This window comes from Ahaetulla prasina, chromosome 8 (assembly GCF_028640845.1).
Source record: "Ahaetulla prasina isolate Xishuangbanna chromosome 8, ASM2864084v1, whole genome shotgun sequence".
NCBI lineage: Eukaryota > Metazoa > Chordata > Lepidosauria > Squamata > Colubridae > Ahaetulla > Ahaetulla prasina.
Genome location: NC_080546.1, coordinates 25,842,272 through 25,865,898, shown reverse-complemented (window position 1 = coordinate 25,865,898; position 23,627 = coordinate 25,842,272). Strand labels below are relative to the sequence as shown.

General features: G+C 36.9%; 1 protein-coding gene across 1 annotated transcript; it reads left to right on the top strand.

Annotated features, from left to right (window-relative positions):
• Positions 1 to 98: 98 nt before the first annotated feature.
• LOC131203169 (sodium/hydrogen exchanger 9B2-like) lies at positions 99 to 23,226 on the top strand. The gene is made up of 12 exons (XM_058193121.1): positions 99 to 118; positions 210 to 231; positions 2,402 to 2,522; positions 4,536 to 4,706; positions 5,445 to 5,587; positions 8,062 to 8,189; positions 8,915 to 9,090; positions 10,558 to 10,664; positions 12,735 to 12,884; positions 14,966 to 15,074; positions 15,643 to 15,779; positions 20,012 to 23,226. Exons 1-12 carry the CDS (start codon positions 99 to 101, stop codon positions 20,237 to 20,239), a joined length of 1,512 nt encoding a protein of 503 aa, XP_058049104.1. The 3' UTR covers positions 20,240 to 23,226.
• The last annotated feature ends 401 nt before the right edge of the window (positions 23,227 to 23,627 follow it).

The window sequence follows — 23,627 nt, the reverse complement described above, 5'->3', positions numbered from 1 at the left end:
TAAAATAAAATACAATTTATTTTACAAAATTAGATTGTGAACTATGTCAGAGAGAATACCTGTGGCAGACAAGAAGAATATATCTTCAAAATCAAGAAATGAAGTTTGTCCAATCCAGGTAATAGTAATGGCAGATTGATAGTTGTTTGCCAAAGTTATAGTTAGTTTAAGAATTAATAAAAAATAAGACATGTCTTTCTTCTACATAGGGTTGAATGGTCAAACTTTAAGGTAAGTATTGTCATGTTTCCTTTTTTCATGATATAGTTATGACAAGTAAAGTTAAAGAAATGAAATGATCCTGCATTTAGATATATAATTTCTGTTAAGCCAAATAAGCAATAGAATAGTGAATAGAATAGAATAGAATTTTATTGGCCAAGTGTGATTGGACACACAAGGAATTTGTCTTGGTGCATATGCTCTCAGTGTACATAAAAGAAAAGATACGTTCATCAAGGTACAACATATAACATATAACAATAGTGAAGGAGGAAAAACATTATCTGTGGGAATTTGGGTAATTTAAATAGAGGACAGTTCCCATGCAACTTTATTGCTTAAAGGGCACCTATTTAGGGGCAATATATTGCACGGTTGTTGTTTTTTACGTCAATAACAGTGCTTGTCTCAATTTTCAAAGACCTCAGTGTTTGTTTTTCTTTAAAAAAAAAAGCTTATGATTTCTATTTATTTACAAATAATTACACTAAGATGAGGGACCATTTAAAAGTTCCAACAAATAAGTCCTTTCTTCCTTTAATGATGAGATTTATCTCAATCTATGTGGCCTCTGGGAAAGTTATTTTTTTAAATGTAGAATAATAATAAATATTAAATTACAATGGAAACCAGAATAAATTACAGATTCTTTAGGAATAAGACTATAGGAATATTCTTTATTGGCCAGTATGATTGGACACACAAGGAATTTGTCTCCAGTGCATAAACGCTCAGTGTACATACAAACAATAAAGTGCTAAGTCACAAATCATAAGATGCTATCATAAATTATAAAATACAAGTGATAAATCAGATACCAATAGGAAAAGGTAGCAGGAAAGATGAGATAATGAGAAACAAAGATGAGACGATGAGAAGGATAATAGCAATACAGCCATACTACGTAGGTAAATATCTTTAGGCATAAGACAGTGCTGTGGGAATTAAGTGCTTAGCAGAGTGATAGCATAGGAGGGGGGAAAGTGTCTTTATAACTAGTTTTTTTGGCATGCAATGCTTGTGGTGACATTCTGAAGGGAGAAGTTGAAACAGTTTTTGTCCAGGATGTTAGGAGTCTGTAGGTATTTTCTCAGCCCTCTTTCTGTCTCATGCAATATACAGGTCTTCAATGGAAGGCAGGCTGGTTGCAATTGTTTTTACTATTCATTGAAGTTGTAGAAGTACAAATGACTGAATCAATAATTCCTTTGTAGAATTGTATCAGTAGCTTTACAGCTGTATTAAACAGATTTTTTAATATCTATTCTTTAGATTGACTAGTGTAAGTACCAATGGTTCTATAACTAATCCCCCAAAACCAGGTTTTTGCCAGATTTCAAAAAACCATAAAGTGGAACCCATCCAGTGATGAAATCCAATTTTTTTTACTACCGGTTCTGTGGGCGTGGCAGGGGAAGGATACTGCAAAATATCCGTTCCCACCCCACTCCAGGGAAGGATACTGCAAAATCCACATTCCCTCCCCACTCCTGGGGAAAGGATATTGCAAAATCTCCATTCCCACCCCACTCTGGGGCCAGCCAGAGGCGTATTTGCCAGTTGTCTGAACTACTCAAAATTTCCGCTACCGGTTCTCCAGAACCTGTCAAAACCTGCTGGATTTCACCCCTGGACCCATCCATGTCTCAAAGCTGGCTATTCCACAGAAAGGATACTCCCATGGGGAATACCTACATGGGGCTTCCTCTGACTGCACCTCCTAGTAAGTTCTACTATGGAATCAGTAGGCTTCTAAACTGACAGCCAGTGCTTCTTGCTTGCTAATTCTTTTCTTTCCTATCCAGACCTGACAACCTGCAGGCTCCAAGTCAGAATTCCTATTGCATTCCCAATTGATCATAGGGCAAAAAAGTTCAGCTAACTATTATCATCTTGTGGGTGATAGTTTATTCTAAACTAACAATTCTGCAACAAGATCATATAAATGTTAAATAGATGTTATTCTTTGGTTTTTTACTGTAAGCCATCTAGAATCACATTGTTTGAACTGGTGGCCTATAATTCCATTAAATAAACATATAAAAACCAAAAGAAAAACCTGCCGGCAATGCCTCTATAAAAGATGTTTCTGACATATTGCAACCAACAACTCAGAATATTATAGTAGTTTTTCTATGGAATTTAATTCTGTTGAGAATGTTTCCTCATTTCATTTCAGGAAACTGGTATTTTGGATTCCAGTGGACAGCAAGTACAGGCTAAGTCCAAGATTCAAGAAAAACTGAAGGAGCTGTGTACTTGTCCTCCTCAAGGTGTCATTGCCAAAGTAATAACAAACGGTATGTAAAACACAAGTCAAAGGCAAAAACAGTTCACCCCCTCATTAGTTTCAATTAATTGCATTAATTTTAGAGCTTTCTTTTTACTTGCATTAAAAGTTCTTTGTCTGAGCACCAAAGAATTGAGGCCTTTGAACTATGGTGCTGGAGAAGACTCCTGCGAGTCCCTTGGACTGAAGGGCGATCAAACTGGTCAGTCCTAGAGGTGATCAACCCTGACTGCTCTTTAGAAGGCCAGATCCTGAAGATGAAACTGAAATACTTTGGCCACCTAATGAGAAAGAAGGACTCCCTGGAGAAGAGCCTAATTCTGGGAAAGATTGAGGACAAAAGAAGAATGGGACGACAGAGAATGAGGTGGCTGGATGGAGTCACTGAAGCAGCTGGCATGAGCTTAAATGGACTCCAGGGGATGGTAGAGGATAGAAAGGCCTAGAGAAATGTTGTTCATGAGGTCACGATGGGTCGGACACGACTTTGCAACTAACAACAACAACAACAACAACAAAAGGTTATTTAAAAATAGACTTTATAGTTTAAAATTTTCATCTTATTGTCCAGTAGGAAACATGATTTCCATGTTTGTTTTTATGAAAGAAATTGAATCAAATAATTAAAAATAATTTGAATTATTTTGCTCTGACATCGATTAATCCTACAATACTTGAGATTTTATATAGGCTAACGAAGGGCTTGTTTAAAGTTTCCTTTTGCCTGATGGAACATTCTGAAAAATTACTTCAAACAAATGTAAGAGAACCATGGAGAAATCTCAAATTCACTCTAGGAGAAACAGATGATAAAGGCGAATGGGATTTGTCAAGACTGAAGTAGTGGGGGGAAAACATGAAATCACATGTCTCACCGGTTTAAAATTCTATCTAGTTTTGGCTTTGCGTGAACCATGGTCTTGTGAGCAGAACATCATGGCTTAATAACATCAGTATTGCACAATAACAAAATAAAAATCAGCATAGTATGATGTGTGAATCTGTATTGTGTGAGTCTTCAGGCTAGAAGGTAGTTAATATGTTGGAATGGTCAACACAAATTTATGTATCTTACTTAAATACATTAACTATTAGCAAAGAAAAAAGAAATCAACTTCTGGATTGCAGCCCACTAGTAGGCAGTGAACTGTTTGCAACTGGGCTGCAGAAATGGTGGCTAAGTGCACACACACACACACACACACACACACGTGTACCACCACCATATGCACAAACAGTGGGTGAGCGCATGCATTCCCCATTTCCATGAGCAGTTGGTGCACATGCATGCCACTTGTGCAAATGGAGCTGTGCAGGCACATACAGGTGCGCTTGCTGACCTCTTGCACAAAATGATCCCACCCACCCCAAAACTGGAAAGTCCACAAAGCCGGAAAGGTTGGGGAGCTCTGCCCTAAAGGGTATTGTGTGACTTTAGTGCCTTTCTGATGTACTGTGATTATGACTCTTAGGAATTGTAGAAAACAGTCTCAAACTCCCTGAAGGGCAGAAGGCTAAAGGAGCTTGTTCTACATTAACAATAGTTTCTCAGGCTGGATTCCCACTCCACAGTTAGTTAGAGCCACATGGTTAACTTTTAGAGTGGTAGAGTTCTCATTTCAGCTGCTCATGTGGATAGGGCTCAGAAAAGAATATAGTCATGGCATCATGATACAAACTATCCAACTGACTTATATACATTCAACTCTGGAATGCAATAATGCACTAATTTTACATGGAGATATGCATGAATTGCCCTTAGTTTTTTATTATTATTATTTTCTCCCCCCCCCTTTCTACTTTTCAAATAAATACTCCCGCCCCCACCTCCAGAAGAAATAAACAATAACATTTGAAAAAAACTAAGTGAAGGTAAGGCAGAATGTGTATAACAATATTAAAAGATAGTATCACAAATAGGGAAAAGTACTTCCATATCCTACAGATGATTTTTCTTTTTTCTGAATATCGATAAGGCTCATACATTTCTTTCCTTCCTCTCCATCCCACTTTCTTTTCCTAGTGGCAATGGGAGCAGTGATCTGGGGCCTAATTTGGAGTTTTACAGGCAAAGAGAGTCTGCCTGGTGGGAGCATCTTCGGAATTGTATGCCTCTATTTTTGTTCAGTAATTGGTGGCAAAATTATGCAGCTAATTAAAATACCAGGATTGCCTCCTCTCCCTCCTTTTCTTGGTAAGCATCATGTCAACAAATAGTGTGCCAATTTTATTCTCATTAGGTAGACTGGATTCTTTCAGACTAGTATTTCAAATTATTAAACATTACTTTCAATTTATAAAGAAGTATTAACCATTGTTATGAAAGCTTCCTTCGTGGATCACTCATGTACTCAATCTTTCAGAAGGCTGCCTATGAGGGGAAATAGATGTTGAGAATTATGGATCAATTTTGCTTTTTGCAATTGGTTCTGGGTTGTAATGAATAAACTGCCAAACAAGCCTGGCTTATGGAATTGCTGTCTTAGGCCCTCAATGCCAACTCTTGTGACCAGCTGTAGAAAGGGGGACCTTAACAAGAGCAGGGGTTTCTAACACAGTTGCATGAAGGGAAAAACTTAATCAGCTTAGCTGTTGCTTATCAAGCTAAATATTATTAAGATGACTTTTTCTTGTCTACTTTATTGTATCACGTTGATATATGAGAGGGTACAACTTCAGTTTTAGAATGGGATCTCCAAAGGCCGGGAAACAGGTCTGTGGTTTTATCTTTGAAGCTGTGAATCTTGATTCTTTTTATTAGTTGGTTGCATTTATTTTTCCTGCAATATTCTCCATCTGTCCCTCTCCTTCCCTCCCTCCCCATTAAACTTTTGTAAAAGATATTTATTTGTATAAACAAAGAAAATGAAGCATCATTGTCAGATTTTATGTGTGAAAGAGTTAATCAAATGGTTATCACTGTTCCATTTAGGTATGTTGATTGCTGGATTTCTCATCAGAAATATTGAATACGTCAGTAAGGTGATCGTGATCAAAGTAAAGTGGGGAATTATATTCAGAAATATTGCCCTCTCGATTATTTTATCTCTAGCTGGTCTTGGCCTTGACGCAAAGGTGGAGTATTAAAGGCTTCTTAAAAAATTCAAAATTCCCTGTTGCAAATAGCAAAACACCATTAAAACCTGTAATATATGTAGTACATAGTTCCATTTTTTACTTTGAGTCATAGAGGACACAGATGTGGGGAGAATTGGAACAGAATATGAAGAAAGAGGAAGATTAGCATTTCCTAGTGTGATTAGAATTAATTACCCTTGGAATAGTTCTCAGTGCCACCCAGGAGAAATTTTTTTCGTACCTGCTATGCTATGAAAGGAAGAAAAATTTAGATCGGATCATACTGTGCGGGGGGGGGGGAATAAGTTCCCATCATGCTTATTTAAAAATTAAAATAAAAACTGAAACATAGCTAGATTAGGTATAAGTGTGTAGAGTGTGTGCGTTTTCATACCTAAACACACACATTTAGAAACAGTCCTTAGGGCTTATTTAAGTGTTACTATCAGCTGATTAATTTCCCTTCCCAACCATCTCAATTTTTTTTTAAAAAAGAAAAAGTGCTTTCACTAATACTGTTGCGCCATTTTCCTACTTTTAATTGGCATGACTGGAAGCCTTTGAAATGGCCTTGAAAGCATGGAGAATAAAGACAGATTGTTTCCCTGTTGAAATAATCCTGAAAATTGTCCTTGTTCACTATGAAGGACGATTTTTTTTTGTTACCGATGAACACTCAAGGCAAAGTTAAAGGCTCCCTCAAAGTCAACCCCAAGATTGGGTGACTTCTACAAACATGAAAGACTTTTGGCCACGTTACAGAAATCAGGCCTAAGGTAGGAGTAGGAAAAGGACTATGGGGTAAGGAGTGGGAAGCAGAACATGGGGTGTCTCAGGGAATGGAGAAGGCATTGAGAGGGCCAGGGCAGGTGGGTCTGGGTTTCTGCCTGGCCTCCAAGGGCCTCCCCTCTCCTGAGTCATCCCTTGCTTGGCTTAATGACCCACACATTCCTTTAATGATTCATTGGGGGAGAGCAGGGATAGAGGGGTCATTAGGTGAACACTTTATCTAAAGGCAATTACAACATGGGATCATAATGAGCAGGCTCTATTATGCTCATCTCTTGAAAAATAGTTTGCTCTTGCTTCTTCCAAAGGTACCTACAGCACAAGAAAGTGTTTTAGATTCGGCTCAAAATGCCCTTAAACCAGGCATGAAATGCTCCCAGTTCGGACCAGATTGCCCGATCTGGTAGCGATGGTGGTGGGTGGTTTGGAGAACTGGTAGCAAAAATCCCTGCCCCCACCCCCCCCCACATGCCCAGCTGAGCCACATGATCATCAGTGGCTTTTTTTTTTACTTTTAAAAGCATTTTTTCTTCGGCTGAAAAAATGCTTTTAAAAGTAAAAAAAAGCTTCTGATGATCGCATGGCTCAGCTGGGATTGTCTGAATCTTTTAAAAACATTTTCTTTTACAGTCTCTTCAGCTGAAGAGGTTGTAGAAAAAATGATTTTAAAGGGTTCTGGCGATCAGGCAACTCAGCTCAGATCGTCAGAACCCTTTAAAAGCATTTTTTCTACAACCTCTGGCTGAAGAGGTTGTAAAAAATGCTTTTAAAAGGCTCCTCTGGCGATCGCAGCTGAGTTGCCTGATCATCAGAGGCTTTTAAAAGCATTTTTACAACCTCCTCAGCTGAAGAGGTTGTAGAAAAAATGCTTTTAAAAGGAAAAAAAAGTTGGCCACGTCCACCCAAGTCACATTACCCCCCTCCAAGCCACATCCACAGAACCGGTAGTAACAAATTTTACACTTCACCCCTGCCTTAAACTTTATGCTATGTTGACAGTTACATGAGAATTTTTACCATGCAGTATCCCTTTATAAAGTTTTTGCTAGTTAAATTAAGAATAAAAATGGGCACCCACTCTTTATTAGAATAATAATAGTGATCCATTATATATTTGGTGGGGGGAAGTGCTTTTTAAATCTAGTGACTAATTTCAACTAATTTGTGACTAAAAAGTACTTTTTAAATCTTGTTCTAATTTGAAAAACTCATATATTATGTCTCCAGTATGGAGTTACATACTCCATTCTAGAGTATGATTTATAGCCTAGTGCAAGGCGGTTATTTTAGAAATTGTGGATTTAATGCAAAAAACATGGTTTAAAACGTGGTTTATGACCCACTGTGGCGCAGTGGTTAGAGTGCAGTACTGTAGGCTACTTCTGCTGACTGCTGGCTGCCTGCAGTTTGGCAGTTCAAATCTCACCAGGCTCAAGGTTGACTCAGCCTTCCATCCTTCCGAGGTGGATAAAATGAGGACCCAAATTGTTGGGGGCAAAATGCTGACTCTGTAAACCGCTTAGACAGGACTGCAAAAGCCCTGTAAAGTGGTATATAAGTCTAAGTGCTATTGCTATTGCTATTGCAAGGGTAAACCCAGTCAATGTATTAACAAATCTTGGATTTTTTTTCCTGGCATTAAAGGTGAGTAATATTAATTGTACAACATTTTTGTATTTCAGGCTCTGAACAAGTTAAAAGCTGTCTGTTTTAGACTATGCATGGGACCCTGCATCACTGAAGCATGTTCAGCAGCAGTCATATCTCACTTTCTAATGAAATTCCCATGGGTATGGGGTTTTATGTTAGGGTAAGAGGTGACCCTGCTTCTTTTTGTGCCAAGTATTTCTTTTCCTTTTTACTATACATACTTCTTATCTTCCATTCATAAATATAATTGGTATAAACCAGAGCCCAGTACTTGCAGTTTCTTTGTTAATTCACCCAAAACCACTTTAATGTTGGGATGAAACAGGCAAAGGATGTTCTCTTGCTTGTACTGATGCATCTGGAAACTTTAGTTCTTTTACAATTTTAAGACCCCATTTTCCTCTGCTTCCTATCCAGTCATATTGGGCTACAACTCCTTTAATCCTCAGCCAATGCAAGTTGGGAAAGGCCCTTCATAACCGTTGGGGATCATAACAATACTTGGAATGTTCAGAGTACTTAGTGAATAGTGCAGTTGTGATAGGAAACCATACCCACCTCATTTTTGTTTATTGTGTATTTGTTTTCTAACTTTCTAAAGCAGGGCTGTCAAACTCATGGTCTGCGGGTCAGATGCGTCACACACTGGCCACACCCATGCCCGGTTTAGTGAAGGGAAAGTTGCAATACATCACGTGACGCCACCATGATGATGCAAGTTTGACACCCCTGTTCTAAACTGTTGTGGGAAGGAGAATGATTTTTCAACCAATACATTATTTAACCATCTATATTCTGCTGTCTCCCACAAACCTTGAAATTTTTAACAACGGCTGAATATTATTTCTTGAATTGATGAACCCCAATAGTGTGTACATTTTTCAGATTTGTTCTAGGTGCTGTATCTCCAGCTGTTGTGGTCCTTTCGATGCTGATGTTACAGAGACAAGGTCTTGGTGTAGATCAAGGAATTCCATCTTTACTAATAGCTGCTGCCAGTATAGATGACATTGTAGCCATCACAGGCTTTAACATTTTCTTGGGCATGGCTTTTTCCTCAGGTAATATTCCTACACTCTAGAACTGATGAAACAGAACATGTACCCATTGAAAGGTGGGAGGTGAATTATTAAAAGCCAACATTGGCTGGCAGTAAGATTTATTTGTAGCATCTTTATTTCTTAGGAGAAGGCAAAACAATGATAACTGAATTAAAATAAATCAGTAGAATATTAAAACCCTAAGACAGATACCATTTTTTTATATATTGTGGTGATATTTAGATGTAACATATGCCAAATCAGAAATGCAAATAATCATACACACATAATTCAGTGGTGTTACTCATGATGTTCCTGAGTCCTCACCACTCCTTTTTACAGTCTCTGGAACCACCACATTTTCATGATGTTTCAGGATTGGTTTATAAAAATTAGAAAATAAAATGGTCTCTTGTGTACAGTACTTAACTGACATTATCTTTTACACACAAACAAAATGGCTGATATCTATTATGGTAGATTCAGGAATGTATGTCCCAAAATGTAGATGCAAATGTGAACTTTTGTAGCTTGATTTCACTGGTTTATCCACTCCATTGGTTTTTGTTGAGTGACTGTAAATAGATGGATCATAATGATCAGAAGCTGGCTCTTGCAAAATCCAGCAACCCCACCATGATAAAATGGGAGAGTCTTCCTCAAAATCTAACAGAATTTCTCCTGCTTTGCTGTGCATTTGATCACTTGTTTAGCAGGCTCATATTGACAGTGTTTTTAGTTGTCATTCAGAGTTTCAATTCTGAAAGCTCAATAAGCCCACATTCACAAGAAAACTATAGAACATGATCAACAGCTGGGAACTATGTAATAAAGTAGAAGAATGTCCTGCAGAACTGAAGGGATTTCCCTATACTATAGCACTGACAGTTCTGCCCAATTATTTCCCCTTGTGGGACATAAAAAACCAATAGTAGCAGAGAAAAATATCCAAGACCCAAGAAACTGGTCCATGACTGTACAAGTGACCAAGCTGTCATTTCCAAATGGGGTGAGGATGAGAAGACGACAATCTACTGGAAATGTGACACAATCCAAAAGGTTGCCAGAGCATATTCATATCATGATTATAAATCAGTGGGGAATTATTTTTAATAAATATCTTTTAAGCCACATTATTATGAGACTTGAAAAAGAGAAAACTGCATTTCTTCAAGTCTGAACTTGAAGGCTTTTCTTCAAATCTTTTGAGTCCTCTGATGATTATTGTATTACTTGTCATGCATCTGGTTTTCAGATGCTGATTAGAGTCAATGCTGCCATATCTTATGGGGTTGTAATTTGTTTGCCTAACATTATTTAATTATTTTTACCATTTATATGGTCACCCATCTCAGTTGTATGATACAACCTTTGGTGGTGAACCAATATTTTCCTAATTTTTGCAGAAATTGTTTACTTACATTTTTAAAATCACTTAAAAATTGCATTAAAGTATCTCCTTGACTTTTTTCCAATTTTTTTTCATAGGGTCCACCTTTCGTAGCATCTTGCGTGGTGTGGTGGAAGTTGTTATTGGTGCAGGTGCTGGTTGCCTTTTAGGATATTTTATTACATATTTTCCAAGCAAGGATCAGGTAAAAACAATACTGTTGAGAAAATATTCTGTGACAAAGCCCATATTTTTGTAGGCTGCATTTACAGTAAAAGCGTCTGATAAACTGAGCATATTCTGAAAAACTGGAACTGAAGAAATTCAGTTATTCCTTCCAAAGTGTGTTGTAATCCTATTTTTACAAATGCAGAATTGGTGAAAAGTAGACAAAAAGTTCCTATTCCAGCAAGGATTGGAAAGTAGATTTAGCACCCAGTTAAACTCTATTATGCCAGTTAGACCTAGGATATTACAGGTGGGATAGTGTTTTTGAAGGGGCAAAGCAATAGTAAGTTCCTACAAAGTGGCTAATGTCAGCTATAAAACTGGGGATGAATAGAAGAGGGAGAGAAAAACAAAGAAAAGAATAAAGGAGGAACAAAAAACACATTTCTCCCTAAAAGAGGTCCAGATGATCACTCTTCAGAGATCTGTTCTGCAATGAATATGTCCTGAAACCTAAGACCTTATTTTAAGTAGGTAGTAATTAGTCCTTCAATTGAGCAGTGTGGTGAAGACACTCACCTCCCATTTGGAAGGTTGGGAGTTCAATCTTAAGTAGCGGCAGATATTTCTGTCCTAGGGTGCTAAGAAAAGATACCTGCTGTGAACTCCACATGGTGTCAGGAAGGGTATCCAACCAGTTAAATGCATAGCTCCATCTAATCACCCCAACTTTACCCTGAATTAAGGGATTACAGAGTCATACAAAGGAAGTTTTTTTAAAGCAGTCATTCAATGGGATGATTGTATTGGTTTATATAAATAAAGTACATATTTGTGTGTTGCCTTCACTTATTTTCCATGTTACATTTTTTTAATAACTTCATTTTATACATTTGCCATGAGTAATTTTTAAGGGAATTTTTCATTAAAACATTTCTTACATGCAAGACTGCAATTACATAGCTAGCCTTGAGGTTCATGATTGGCACAAAACTGTGTTAAATTTGATATTTCTGGACATTGGCTAGAAAAAAATCCTTTTTTTCCCTAGACCTGGGGTCAAGAGTTAGAGGGCTAAGAATTTGCCAGCTGGGCAGATTGAGAGACTCAGAAGGCCTTAGCCTGACTAATAGCAGGCTATCATTAATATCATTTATTGGAGAACTTTGGGAGAAAGGTTTAAAATTATCAGATGTATTTCTTATGGAGTAGGAATGATTGAAAATTGATAAAGTGGAAATTATCTGTGTCCTAGAGCAATATTTCTCAAGCTTAACAACTTTTAAGATAGGTGGATTTCACTCCCAGAATTTCCCAGCCAGAATGCTGGGAGTTCAAATCTAGCCATCTTAAAGTTGCCAGAGTTGAGAAACACTGTCCTAGAGGGACAGCTTTTGATCAAAAGCTGTTGTGTAGTTGTTCTATTTTACTGAATATATTTTCTTCTCTGGGAAGAAAAAGCAAACCACTAGTAAAAAAAAAAAGGCATATGATTGAAGAAAAATGATGACAAAATAAAAAATATCCAGAAATGTTGGTCACTTCAGGAGCCAATAATGTATATATACTCAAAATAATGTATATATACTCAAAAGATGCAGAGCCACTGTAATTTTTAGGTGTTTTTTATCATTGGTGATAGATCCGTGAAAACATTACATTTTCTGATCCCCAAGTTATTTTAAATGCAACACTGTATCATGTCATTATTTAAAATATTAAAAAGAGAAGTCTGACTGCTTGTAGCCCACAAAAATAGTATATTTGAACTTTCTGGTTTTTCAGGTTCTCTGCACATGTGAATAGCAGTAATTTAGTAAATTATTACTGAAAATTTGGATTTTCTGTCAGTAAGCAAGTAAATATTATCGCTATCTCATTTTGAGTTTTATAGGGATAATACACACTTTCTTATCAACACCCAGACTCTAGAAAGAAAGTTGGAATTACATCATGATCCCATTGCCCAGAGGAGGGGCAGCCTTTTTCATTATACCAGTATATTCCTTAGATATATGCTTTACCTGACCACTAGGAGGCAGTGTACAACATGTTTTGTCCTGCTGCACTCCAGCAATTATAAATTTTTCCATTTTTCTTCTTTCAGAAATCCATTGCATGGAAAAGAGCCTTCTTTGTGATTGGCTTGTCAGCATTTTCTCTTTTAAGCAGCAAGCGTTTTGGCTTTCCAGGATCTGGAGGACTCTGTGTCATTGTTTTGTCATTTCTTGCTGGAATGGCATGGTCTAATGAAAAGGTGAGAATTCTCTTACTACACATCAAAGTCCTGATTATGATTCTGAAAATTAGATACCTTAGGTTGACAGTAGTTTTATCACAAACGGATCAGTCTCAGTTTTGGATGAAAGTAGGTAATGTGATGCCCATAGGTATCAGTATGGGGATCGAGGTATATTTTTTCAGATTCTTGCAATTAAAACACTGAATGGAAGCTGACAGTTTCCTAGCAGTGTGCCAACCCAGTATTTCTAGGAATCCCTTTGGGGCTCATGTAGGAGCCATAGTTATACTGAGAAAATAACCATGGTTATTAACTGTGGTAAGTGGCCTAGCCCACTGCTTGGTAGTGATGGATATAGAAAAAAAAGATAAAATATCTTGGTATACATCACATCCTGGAGGTTGTAAAGAGCAAATTTACAGTTTGCCTTCTAGTAAACAAATACATGTGATTGATCATGCTTTCTGTGGAAGCTGTTTTGTGAGAGCAAATCTTCCAAATGTATGTATACTCCAAAAGTTGGGATTAAAGCAAAGTTGCCTTTTTCTTATTTTAATATTAACTCTTGTAGCAGGTAAAACTTGGGCAGGTAAATGCTTCACACTAAATGACATACAGCACACAAATAATTTTAAGCCAATTTTATTGGTTACATTATAGCCAGGGTTCACACACACTATTCTCACTCATTTTCCAAGTTTTATCAGAGTAGCTGTTCAGTATAGGGACTGGAAAAGATGAAGACCAGGCTAATTTGAAGGTAGATAAATTTAATGACAATAGCAAAAGACCCAAAAGCCAAGTTAACAGAAAATTATTTGGAGAAAATCTATCCATATAATTACTAAGTGACCCAGCAATCAAATAATTTCTCTTTTTACTGATTTAGACCAAATATACACTGTCGGTTTACTTCATGTACACAGACACATTTCATTCACTATCTTATTTAATCTTCAAACAATTTGAGCATTTTTATTTGAATTGATAATGAATGGCAGGTCAGGTAACAGTTATCATTTTTTCCCCTAATTACATATTGTGTCCTTATGGTCATGTTGGGTATTTGCTGCCAGGACAACTTGTGCTATTTTAAGTTTCAAACACAGGCACACAATTGCTGTGGAGATTAGCAGTTTTACTTCCAGGCTGAAGAGATAGAACAATGACCAAAAATGTAACCAAACAGAAACTTGCCTGAAGTTGTTTTTTTTTAACAAGAGAACACAGAAGAATAGGGTTCTGAGAACCACGTCAGGATTGTCAGACAGTTTAGAAGTCAGAGGTTCAAGATTTCTTATACAAATTCACAGGAACATTACACAAGACTCCCCCTTATCTGCATGTAAACAGTTGAAACCATTTGCTATAATAAGGCAAGGAAGGGTTTTGGTTTTTTTTGTAGAAGTGATGTTTTATTTATTTATTCAATTTCTGTAGCTGTCCAACTCAACTAAATGACTTATAATTCTAAAATTATAAAACAATTTAAAAAACATTAAAACAATAAAAATATCCACAAAATAAGTAAGTTCAAATAGCAGCTCTAATGATCAATAAACTAATCGTAAAGCTAAGTATCTGGGCCCTTAATACATTCTGAGCCTCAGGCCCAGGTACATAACCCAGTTTTTAAAGCTTTACAAAAAGCCAATAGGATTGGGAACCATTCTAATCTCCAAGAGCAGAATATTCCCTAAGGCTGGCTGGATGCTTGATGCAGATGAAGTCATCATTTGTTAAAATTGGAGAATTCCAAATTGAAGAGATGAAATGTATTTAATTAAAAATTGATATAAAGACAAATAAAGACAATCTATTTCAAACATAATAACTTACTTTGGCCTTTGAGATATTTAAATATTTTTCTAGTGCTACATTTTTAATATCCTTGTTAATTACCATAATGGTTTCTTTAAGTCCTTGAAAGATGATGGTACTTCATAATTAATGGCAGAATCCAATTTCCTAGCGTAAGAAAAAGGAAAGTTGGTATCTTGCTTGAACAAATTAAATTTAAGATATTCCAATCTTCTATACAAGTACTATCAACACTTATTGGTGTAAAACTGTTTTTTTATCGTTATATCTTGTAGAAAGCAGTGCAAGATGTTGTTACTTTTGCATGGCAAATTTCCCAACCATTTCTATTTGGACTAATTGGAGCTGAAATCTCCATTTCTTCCCTTGGATTAGAAACTGTTGGTAAGTTTACATACAAGAGGCATAGCATTCCGAAAGATTGTGCCTGGCTTCCTTATGAATAGGATGAGAATCTTACTCAGAATTGATTGCATTCATAGAATACAATGGGCCATGAACCATGGTTTAATTATTATATTATGATTTATAGAAATTTATTGTATAAACTGGCCAGTTGAGTGCCTCTTCCAAAACAGAACATGCTTATATTTCTCCATGCAGAAAACTGTAAAAAAATATTATTGGTCATGCAACTAAAACTTTGTTTATACACACTCTTGCATTCAGATGAATAACCAGTTACAATTATATATAATACAATCATATATATTATATTGTGAATATTTTAACTGAGGCAACTAAGAATCCCAAGATGAATGTTTGTATAAGTATTATTCTTCAAGTACTGGTAGTTTTCAGTATTTGAAATAGTTTTCCAAGACAGGTATGACAGTGAAGATTATAATTGTCTGGCATTTGCATTTGGGATAATATTTATACTGGGATAATATTTGGTATTTGCCAAATATTATCCCAGTCCAAGTGGAACAATTAAGTCTCTCTGCTACAGGGCTTTGTTTGGCCACTATGTTTTCAGCTTTAATAGTTCGAGTTGTGGCTACGTTTTTGTTGGTGAGTGGCTCTGGCTTTCATTGGAAGGAAAAATTATTTATTGCACTGGCATGGATCCCCAAAGCAACTGTCCAGGTAGAGTATTTTTGCTTATTCAACCCGAACCTTATATAAACAATGGAGTTGCACCAACGAAGACATATAAACATATTTATATCGGGCGTAGGATGCGGTGGTGAGGGGTAGAGAGAAAATACCAGAACGGCTCTCTTCTGCTCAGAAGTACCAACTCCTGACTGATGATGAAACTTTAAAAGCTTGTAGGCCTTCAGTTGATTTTGACATTAAAGTCATTCCCCTGCCTGGGATTCTCTGGCAGCACTGCAGTGTGTCTGTATGTTGTGAATGCTGGGTGTTTGTAAAGAAAATGGTCCACAGAGAACTCGTTGCTATGTGTCAACTGCTGTCTTCTGGCATATATTTTCTGCCTGGCCACAATCTACTGTATCCTGCAGCCCGGCTTTGGGATGTAAACATTTCTTTGCCCCTGATCCAATATAGTGGTCTTCTTTTTGAATTCCTGCGCTTGAGTCAGGTAAGGCAGACTTGTATCGAGGGGGCCCTTTGGAATATGGCAAGGACATTCTTGGGAAATTCCACACAGACTGTTTCCTACAGGTTTGATAGACCACCTGTGACAACAGTTATTTCTTCCAATGTATCAATGCTTATCATTCGCAACAGTTACTCCTTTACTGTTTTAGGGTGTTTCATAGCATTTAATGTTTTTTCATGCAAATATGGGAGTCATATTTATCTATCATTTTTATCTAATTGTTTATTAATGCTATTAAGAAAATATATTTAAATATAAATGCATCAATACACTTCATCCACAATACTGCTTAGAAAAGGAAACTCAGAAGAAATATAAAAATTCATTTTCAAGGAAATTAATTTATCATGCAGTATTGATGAGAGGAAAGTGACGTAGCTTTTGAACTGGAAAATGATAACAGAGAAACAACTATGCCCTTCAGTCCTAGGTATAGGCAAGAAGAAATAATGGTTATGAGATAGATGATTAAAGCTCTTTTTCACTATGATCGATAAACAGTATCATGACTCTCTGCTAAAAACTGAGGTTGTATAACACATTTGGAATAAGTACCATTGATCTTAGTTTAAAATTTCTGAGTAGACCTAAAAACCAAAGAAGTCTCAAAGCCTCCTGTAGCCAATCATATTTTTTTGAAGAATCCCAAGTAGATTTAAACATCCTCAAAAGGTATTGGTTTTTTATGGCTCTTTGGCTGGCTCTTCAGCTTAGAAACGGAGATGAGCACCGCCCCCTAGAGTCAGGAACAACTAGCATGCATGTGCAAAGGGAACCTTTACCTTTAAAAAGTATTCACATAATGGCATTTGGGAGTCTGATATATTCATGAACTTTAGCTAATTAGATTGTGGCAAAAAAATCAATAAGTATGCCTTTAAGAACATATCATTATGTCCATAGGGTAAGAACACTGATTACCCGTATTTTTTTCAAAAAAAGACATGTCCATTATAGCTTTTTTTTATTTTATAACTGAGGCAACCAGAAATACAATACTTCTCAGGAGTAAATACACTGGTCTGAAACATAAGATATTCCTTTGGGTTGAAGCATCAGAATACTGAGTTTATTTGGGGTGTTAGACATTTAAAATGATGCCATGCTGCATGTTTCCAAATATTCTTGATGAGTAGAGAATACTCTCTGAAACAATCTGGATTCCCTCCAAATCTGTGGCGTTTAATTCCTAAAATTCTCAGAAATGGCCATGCTGCTTGGAGTATTATGGAAGTCAAAGCACACATAAAGGTATACTCCAGTAGTGGGTTTCAATTAAGCTTGCTACCGATTGCTCATGCACGTATGCACAACACTTCTGCGCATGCACAGAAGCTTCTTTGCATGTGCAGAAGCATCCGAGCGGGTGGGTGGAGCCTCCCGCCGCTGCTGCTACTGGTTCCCTCTATCCGGGATGAACCAGTAGTAACCCACCAGTGGTATACTCCAATTGTGAAATGCTGCACTAGAACAATATAGGATGCAAATAAGCAAGGAGACGCTGTCCGAGAAAAATCTTAACTGAGCAAACAAGATTTGAGGCATGGGTCTCCAAAAAGGAGAACTTTGAGGGATGTGGCTGGCTGCTGATAGAAAGAAAAAAAAAGGAAAGTTCTCCCATAAACTTAAGGCGCAATGGAGGAATCTGCTTTACTAAGTGTGCTGATCTATTCTGTCAAGGTTTTTGTTAGCACAAGTGAATTCAAATATTGTGATTTCTCTTTATGTCATAATGTGATGTTTGAATCCTGACAACTTTGCTTTCTTCAACCAATCATGGCTATACAAACCATGATTTAGTGCAATATATGAGCCCAGATCAGTGACTTTTTTTAAAAAATCTGTCTGCAGGCTGCAATTGGTTCTGTTGCCTTAGATACAGCAAGAGGTAATAAAGATAAAACGCTAGAAAAATATGGCCTGTACATTCTTGGGAAATTCCACACAGACTGTTTCCTACAGGTTTGATAGACCACCTGTGACAACAGTTATTTCTTCCAATGTATCAATGCTTATCATTCGCAACAGTTACTCCTTTACTGTTTTAGGGTGTTTCATAGCATTTAATGTTTTTTCATGCAAATATGGGAGTCATATTTATCTATCATTTTTATCTAATTGTTTATTAATGCTATTAAGAAAATATATTTAAATATAAATGCATCAATACACTTCATCCACAATACTGCTTAGAAAAGGAAACTCAGAAGAAATATAAAAATTCATTTTCAAGGAAATTAATTTATCATGCAGTATTGATGAGAGGAAAGTGACGTAGCTTTTGAACTGGAAAATGATAACAGAGAAACAACTATGCCCTTCAGTCCTAGGTATAGGCAAGAAGAAATAATGGTTATGAGATAGATGATTAAAGCTCTTTTTCACTATGATCGATAAACAGTATCATGACTCTCTGCTAAAAACTGAGGTTGTATAACACATTTGGAATAAGTACCATTGATCTTAGTTTAAAATTTCTGAGTAGACCTAAAAACCAAAGAAGTCTCAAAGCCTCCTGTAGCCAATCATATTTTTTTGAAGAATCCCAAGTAGATTTAAACATCCTCAAAAGGTATTGGTTTTTTATGGCTCTTTGGCTGGCTCTTCAGCTTAGAAACGGAGATGAGCACCGCCCCCTAGAGTCAGGAACAACTAGCATGCATGTGCAAAGGGAACCTTTACCTTTAAAAAGTATTCACATAATGGCATTTGGGAGTCTGATATATTCATGAACTTTAGCTAATTAGATTGTGGCAAAAAAATCAATAAGTATGCCTTTAAGAACATATCATTATGTCCATAGGGTAAGAACACTGATTACCCGTATTTTTTTCAAAAAAAGACATGTCCATTATAGCTTTTTTTTATTTTATAACTGAGGCAACCAGAAATACAATACTTCTCAGGAGTAAATACACTGGTCTGAAACATAAGATATTCCTTTGGGTTGAAGCATCAGAATACTGAGTTTATTTGGGGTGTTAGACATTTAAAATGATGCCATGCTGCATGTTTCCAAATATTCTTGATGAGTAGAGAATACTCTCTGAAACAATCTGGATTCCCTCCAAATCTGTGGCGTTTAATTCCTAAAATTCTCAGAAATGGCCATGCTGCTTGGAGTATTATGGAAGTCAAAGCACACATAAAGGTATACTCCAGTAGTGGGTTTCAATTAAGCTTGCTACCGATTGCTCATGCACGTATGCACAACACTTCTGCGCATGCACAGAAGCTTCTTTGCATGTGCAGAAGCATCCGAGCGGGTGGGTGGAGCCTCCCGCCGCTGCTGCTACTGGTTCCCTCTATCCGGGATGAACCAGTAGTAACCCACCAGTGGTATACTCCAATTGTGAAATGCTGCACTAGAACAATATAGGATGCAAATAAGCAAGGAGACGCTGTCCGAGAAAAATCTTAACTGAGCAAACAAGATTTGAGGCATGGGTCTCCAAAAAGGAGAACTTTGAGGGATGTGGCTGGCTGCTGATAGAAAGAAAAAAAAAGGAAAGTTCTCCCATAAACTTAAGGCGCAATGGAGGAATCTGCTTTACTAAGTGTGCTGATCTATTCTGTCAAGGTTTTTGTTAGCACAAGTGAATTCAAATATTGTGATTTCTCTTTATGTCATAATGTGATGTTTGAATCCTGACAACTTTGCTTTCTTCAACCAATCATGGCTATACAAACCATGATTTAGTGCAATATATGAGCCCAGATCAGTGACTTTTTTTAAAAAATCTGTCTGCAGGCTGCAATTGGTTCTGTTGCCTTAGATACAGCAAGAGGTAATAAAGATAAAACGCTAGAAAAATATGGCCTGTACATCTTGACAATAGCTTTCCTTGCAATCTTGATCACAGCTCCAACTGGAGCTGTGATAATTGGACTGACTGGACCCAGACTTCTCCGCAAGACTACCAAAGGCAATGAAGATGACGTAGCAATAGACAGTTTTTCATCAGCAGAGATAACTTAGACTTTATTTTAAATTCAGATTTAACTCTCTGATGTTTGAGATTAAACAGAAAAGAAATGGAAATATAATTATGGATCAAATTAAACATTTATTCCTTGTATGAACAATAATGAAATCATAGTACTGCATGATGCTTTGTTTTCAAACCTGTAATCAACCTTGTATTTTATACAATAAAAATATACTTTGTTCTCTCAGCATTTCTGGCTGGTATCTATGGATTCTCCTGGTGGATGAAAAAAAATCAAGACAGAAGGCTTGGATCTTAAATTTGCTTTTCCATGCAAAATAATTAATATTCTTGCCACTGGGTTTTCTTGTGTATTTTATTTATCTGTCTCCCAGAACTCTTGAAGCTTTATTCTGATGGTTTAAGAAAGTTTACAGTTAGCACTGAAAGTGACATTTGTTGAAACTATTCTCTCCTTCAAAGAAAAGGGAAAGTATCTTGGGACCTTTATGAGACAATTCACAACTCAGTTCTACATTATTATGTATCAGCTTATAACTTACCTGATTTCCTATTACATTGCAGGAGAACATTTTCAATGATAGTAAAAATCATACTACTAGCTCATTTTTTTCTCACATGGATATATCAGATCAGTGTTTTTCAACTTTGGCAATTTTTTTATTTTTTTTATTTTTATTTTCAAATTTAAACATTTTATTGGATTATAGAACAAAAATACAAAAGCAAATAGAAAGACCTTGGCAATTTTAAGATGTGTGGACCAGTTGGAGAATTCTGGGCGTTGGTTCATATTTGTTTACCTTATTTGCCATTTTGTTGGCTCCTGAAATTTCCTCCAGTTCATGGTTCATATCATTGTATTGTATCATATATTTCAGGAACGAGCCTTGGTCTCCATGACCAAAAATATAAAAAATGCAAACATTGCTTGTTAAAAAATAAAGTGATCATAAAAAAAATAATACACAGTTGTGCAATTTTCCATAAGAAGAAATGCATTTTTTTCTCTGGAAAGAAATTGATAATATCTCTACATTTCTAGCAACAGTGCATCCATGGTTAAGTATACAGACCAGGGACTTACAGAATTAATGGAAATATTTGGAACACCAGATGCATAGTTTAATTTTACAAACAACCCCTTCACCAGATAGGAAACTAACGAAGTAAACTGCTTCGTTAAACAACTGGATTCTGTTCATGGAAAAATCTCTGAGATTCAGCATGATGGAGAAAAGGAATCTATTTTTTCTTTGCCTGAAGATTGGAAAATATAGGAAAAAGTATTAGAATGTAGCATAAGCAAATTGGCTTGAGGGGAACAGCAGGTTTAGTAGCAAATAGGCTAATTTACTGTAGTTCGTTTAATGCATCCAGTAACTACTCAACATAATGAATTATGCAAATAAAATAGACAGTTCTTGGACTAAACTATGTATTTCAAAATATCAATACATAATGCCATAATTTCTAAATCACAGACAAGCTAAATTATATACAATCTATATCACTTCTGAGAAGCAGAAAACATTCTGCTCCTAGTTTGTTGATCTCTTTAATCATTCTCAAAGAAGGCTATCTGGAGTTCTGTATAAAAGTGATTCCTATATACACACAATGTTCAAACTGAATACTGGCTTGCATGCAAATTCCTAAAGCCATTTAAGACGAAACTCATGTCTATCTTTCACAACCTCCAAAAATCACTTCCCAGTTTTGTGGCGATCTGGCACTACAGCTGATTTAAAATCTGTTAAATCTGTAGTATAGATGGCACCTATAGTTAGAATAGAGGTGTCTGTTTGTCATCTATCTAATATTTGTTACAATTCCTGCAGTTTTGAGGAAAATAGCCCTAGTTCTGGCAGTTTTAAAAAGGTATTAATTCTTCACCATTGATAAACAGTCTGCAGGAATATTCTACCCAAAAGTGTACAATCGTGACTTTTAAAAGAAGTGAACCATTCTGTATCATAAGAAACAATGACCATAAGTAAAAAGAATACCACAAATAAATAAATTAACTCACTATTTTAGAGCACCAGCATCTGCAGTACACTGCCTTAGTATGACGGAGGTCCTCATTGTTGATTTCATTTACTACTTTGGGATTCTCCTTCTGGATCTTGAGATTAATCAAGCTGTCCTGCCGTTTCTTCTTGGGAAGGAATGGGTGAAAAGCAAGATATCCCAGCAGTGCAAACCCAGGAAAGGCAATAACTGCAACCATTCTGGAACTGAGCACATGGTTGTTGCTAGTTGTGAGGTCGTATCCGACCCATCGCGACCCCATGGACAACGTTCCTCCAGACCTTCCTATCCTCTATCATCCCCTGGAGTCCATTTAAGCTCATGCCTACTGCTTCAGTGATTCCATCCAGCCACCACATTCTCGTTGTCCCCTTCTTCTTTTGCCCTCAATCTTTCCCAGCATTAGGCTCTTCTCCGGTGAGTCGTTCCTTCTCATTAGGTGGCCAAAATATTTGAGTTTCATCTTCAGCATCTGGCCTTCTAAAGAGAAGTCAGGGTTGATCTCCTCTAGGACTGAGCAGTTTGATCACCTTGCAGTCCAAGGGACTCATAAAAGGCTTCTCCAGCACCAGAGTTCAAAGGCCTCAATTCTTTGGCACTCAGACTTTCTTGGGGTCCAACTTTCACAGCCATACATTGCAACTGGGAAAACCATAGCCTTGACTATATGTACTTTTGTTGGCAGGATGATGTCTGCTTTTTAGAATGCTATCTAGATTTGCCATAGCTTTCCTCCCCAGGAGCAAGTGTCTTTTAATTTCTTGGCTGCAGTCCCCATCTGCAGTGATCTCGGAGCCCAGGAAAATAAAATCTGTCACTACCTCCATTTCTTCCCCATCTATTTGCAGGAATTGAGAGGGCCGGCTGCCATGATCTTTGTTTTCTTAATATCGATTTTTAAGTCAACTTTTGCACACTCCTTCTTCACCCACATCAAGAGGCTCTTTAGTTCCTCTTCGCTTTCTGCCATTAGAGTGGTATCTTCTGAGGTTGTTGATATTTGTCCCGGCAATCTTAATTCCAACTTTTGATTCATCCAGCCCCACCTTTCTCATGATGTGCTCTGCATATAAGTTAATTAGGCAGGGCGTTAGTATACAGCCTTCCCGGACTCCTTTCCCAATTTTGAACCAATCAGTGATTCTGTGTCCAGTTCTTACTGTTGCTGTTAGATTCGGGCAATAACGAGGCAGGAGACCAGGATAGTGACAACAGCTCTTTACTATATGGTGAACCCAGCAGCCAGTGCTGGGAAAAACCTCTCTTTATATACAGTTTAGCCGGAGGCTTCAACCAATCAGCAACGTGCTATTTTCCCGCCAAAACTTTTAAAGATACATTACACTCCTTCCCTCCCAGAAAACACTTTACCAATATTTGCAT

Bases quoted from the DNA above. Each gene is read 5' to 3' on its own strand.
- LOC131203169 (XM_058193121.1), top strand. From the start codon at position 99: ATGAAGTTTGTCCAATCCAG. The intron at 9,091-10,557 runs GTAATATTCCTA...TTTTTTTCATAG, and splicing joins GGGCATGGCTTTTTCCTCAG to GGTCCACCTTTCGTAGCATC. The intron at 10,665-12,734 runs GTAAAAACAATA...TTCTTCTTTCAG, and splicing joins ATTTTCCAAGCAAGGATCAG to AAATCCATTGCATGGAAAAG.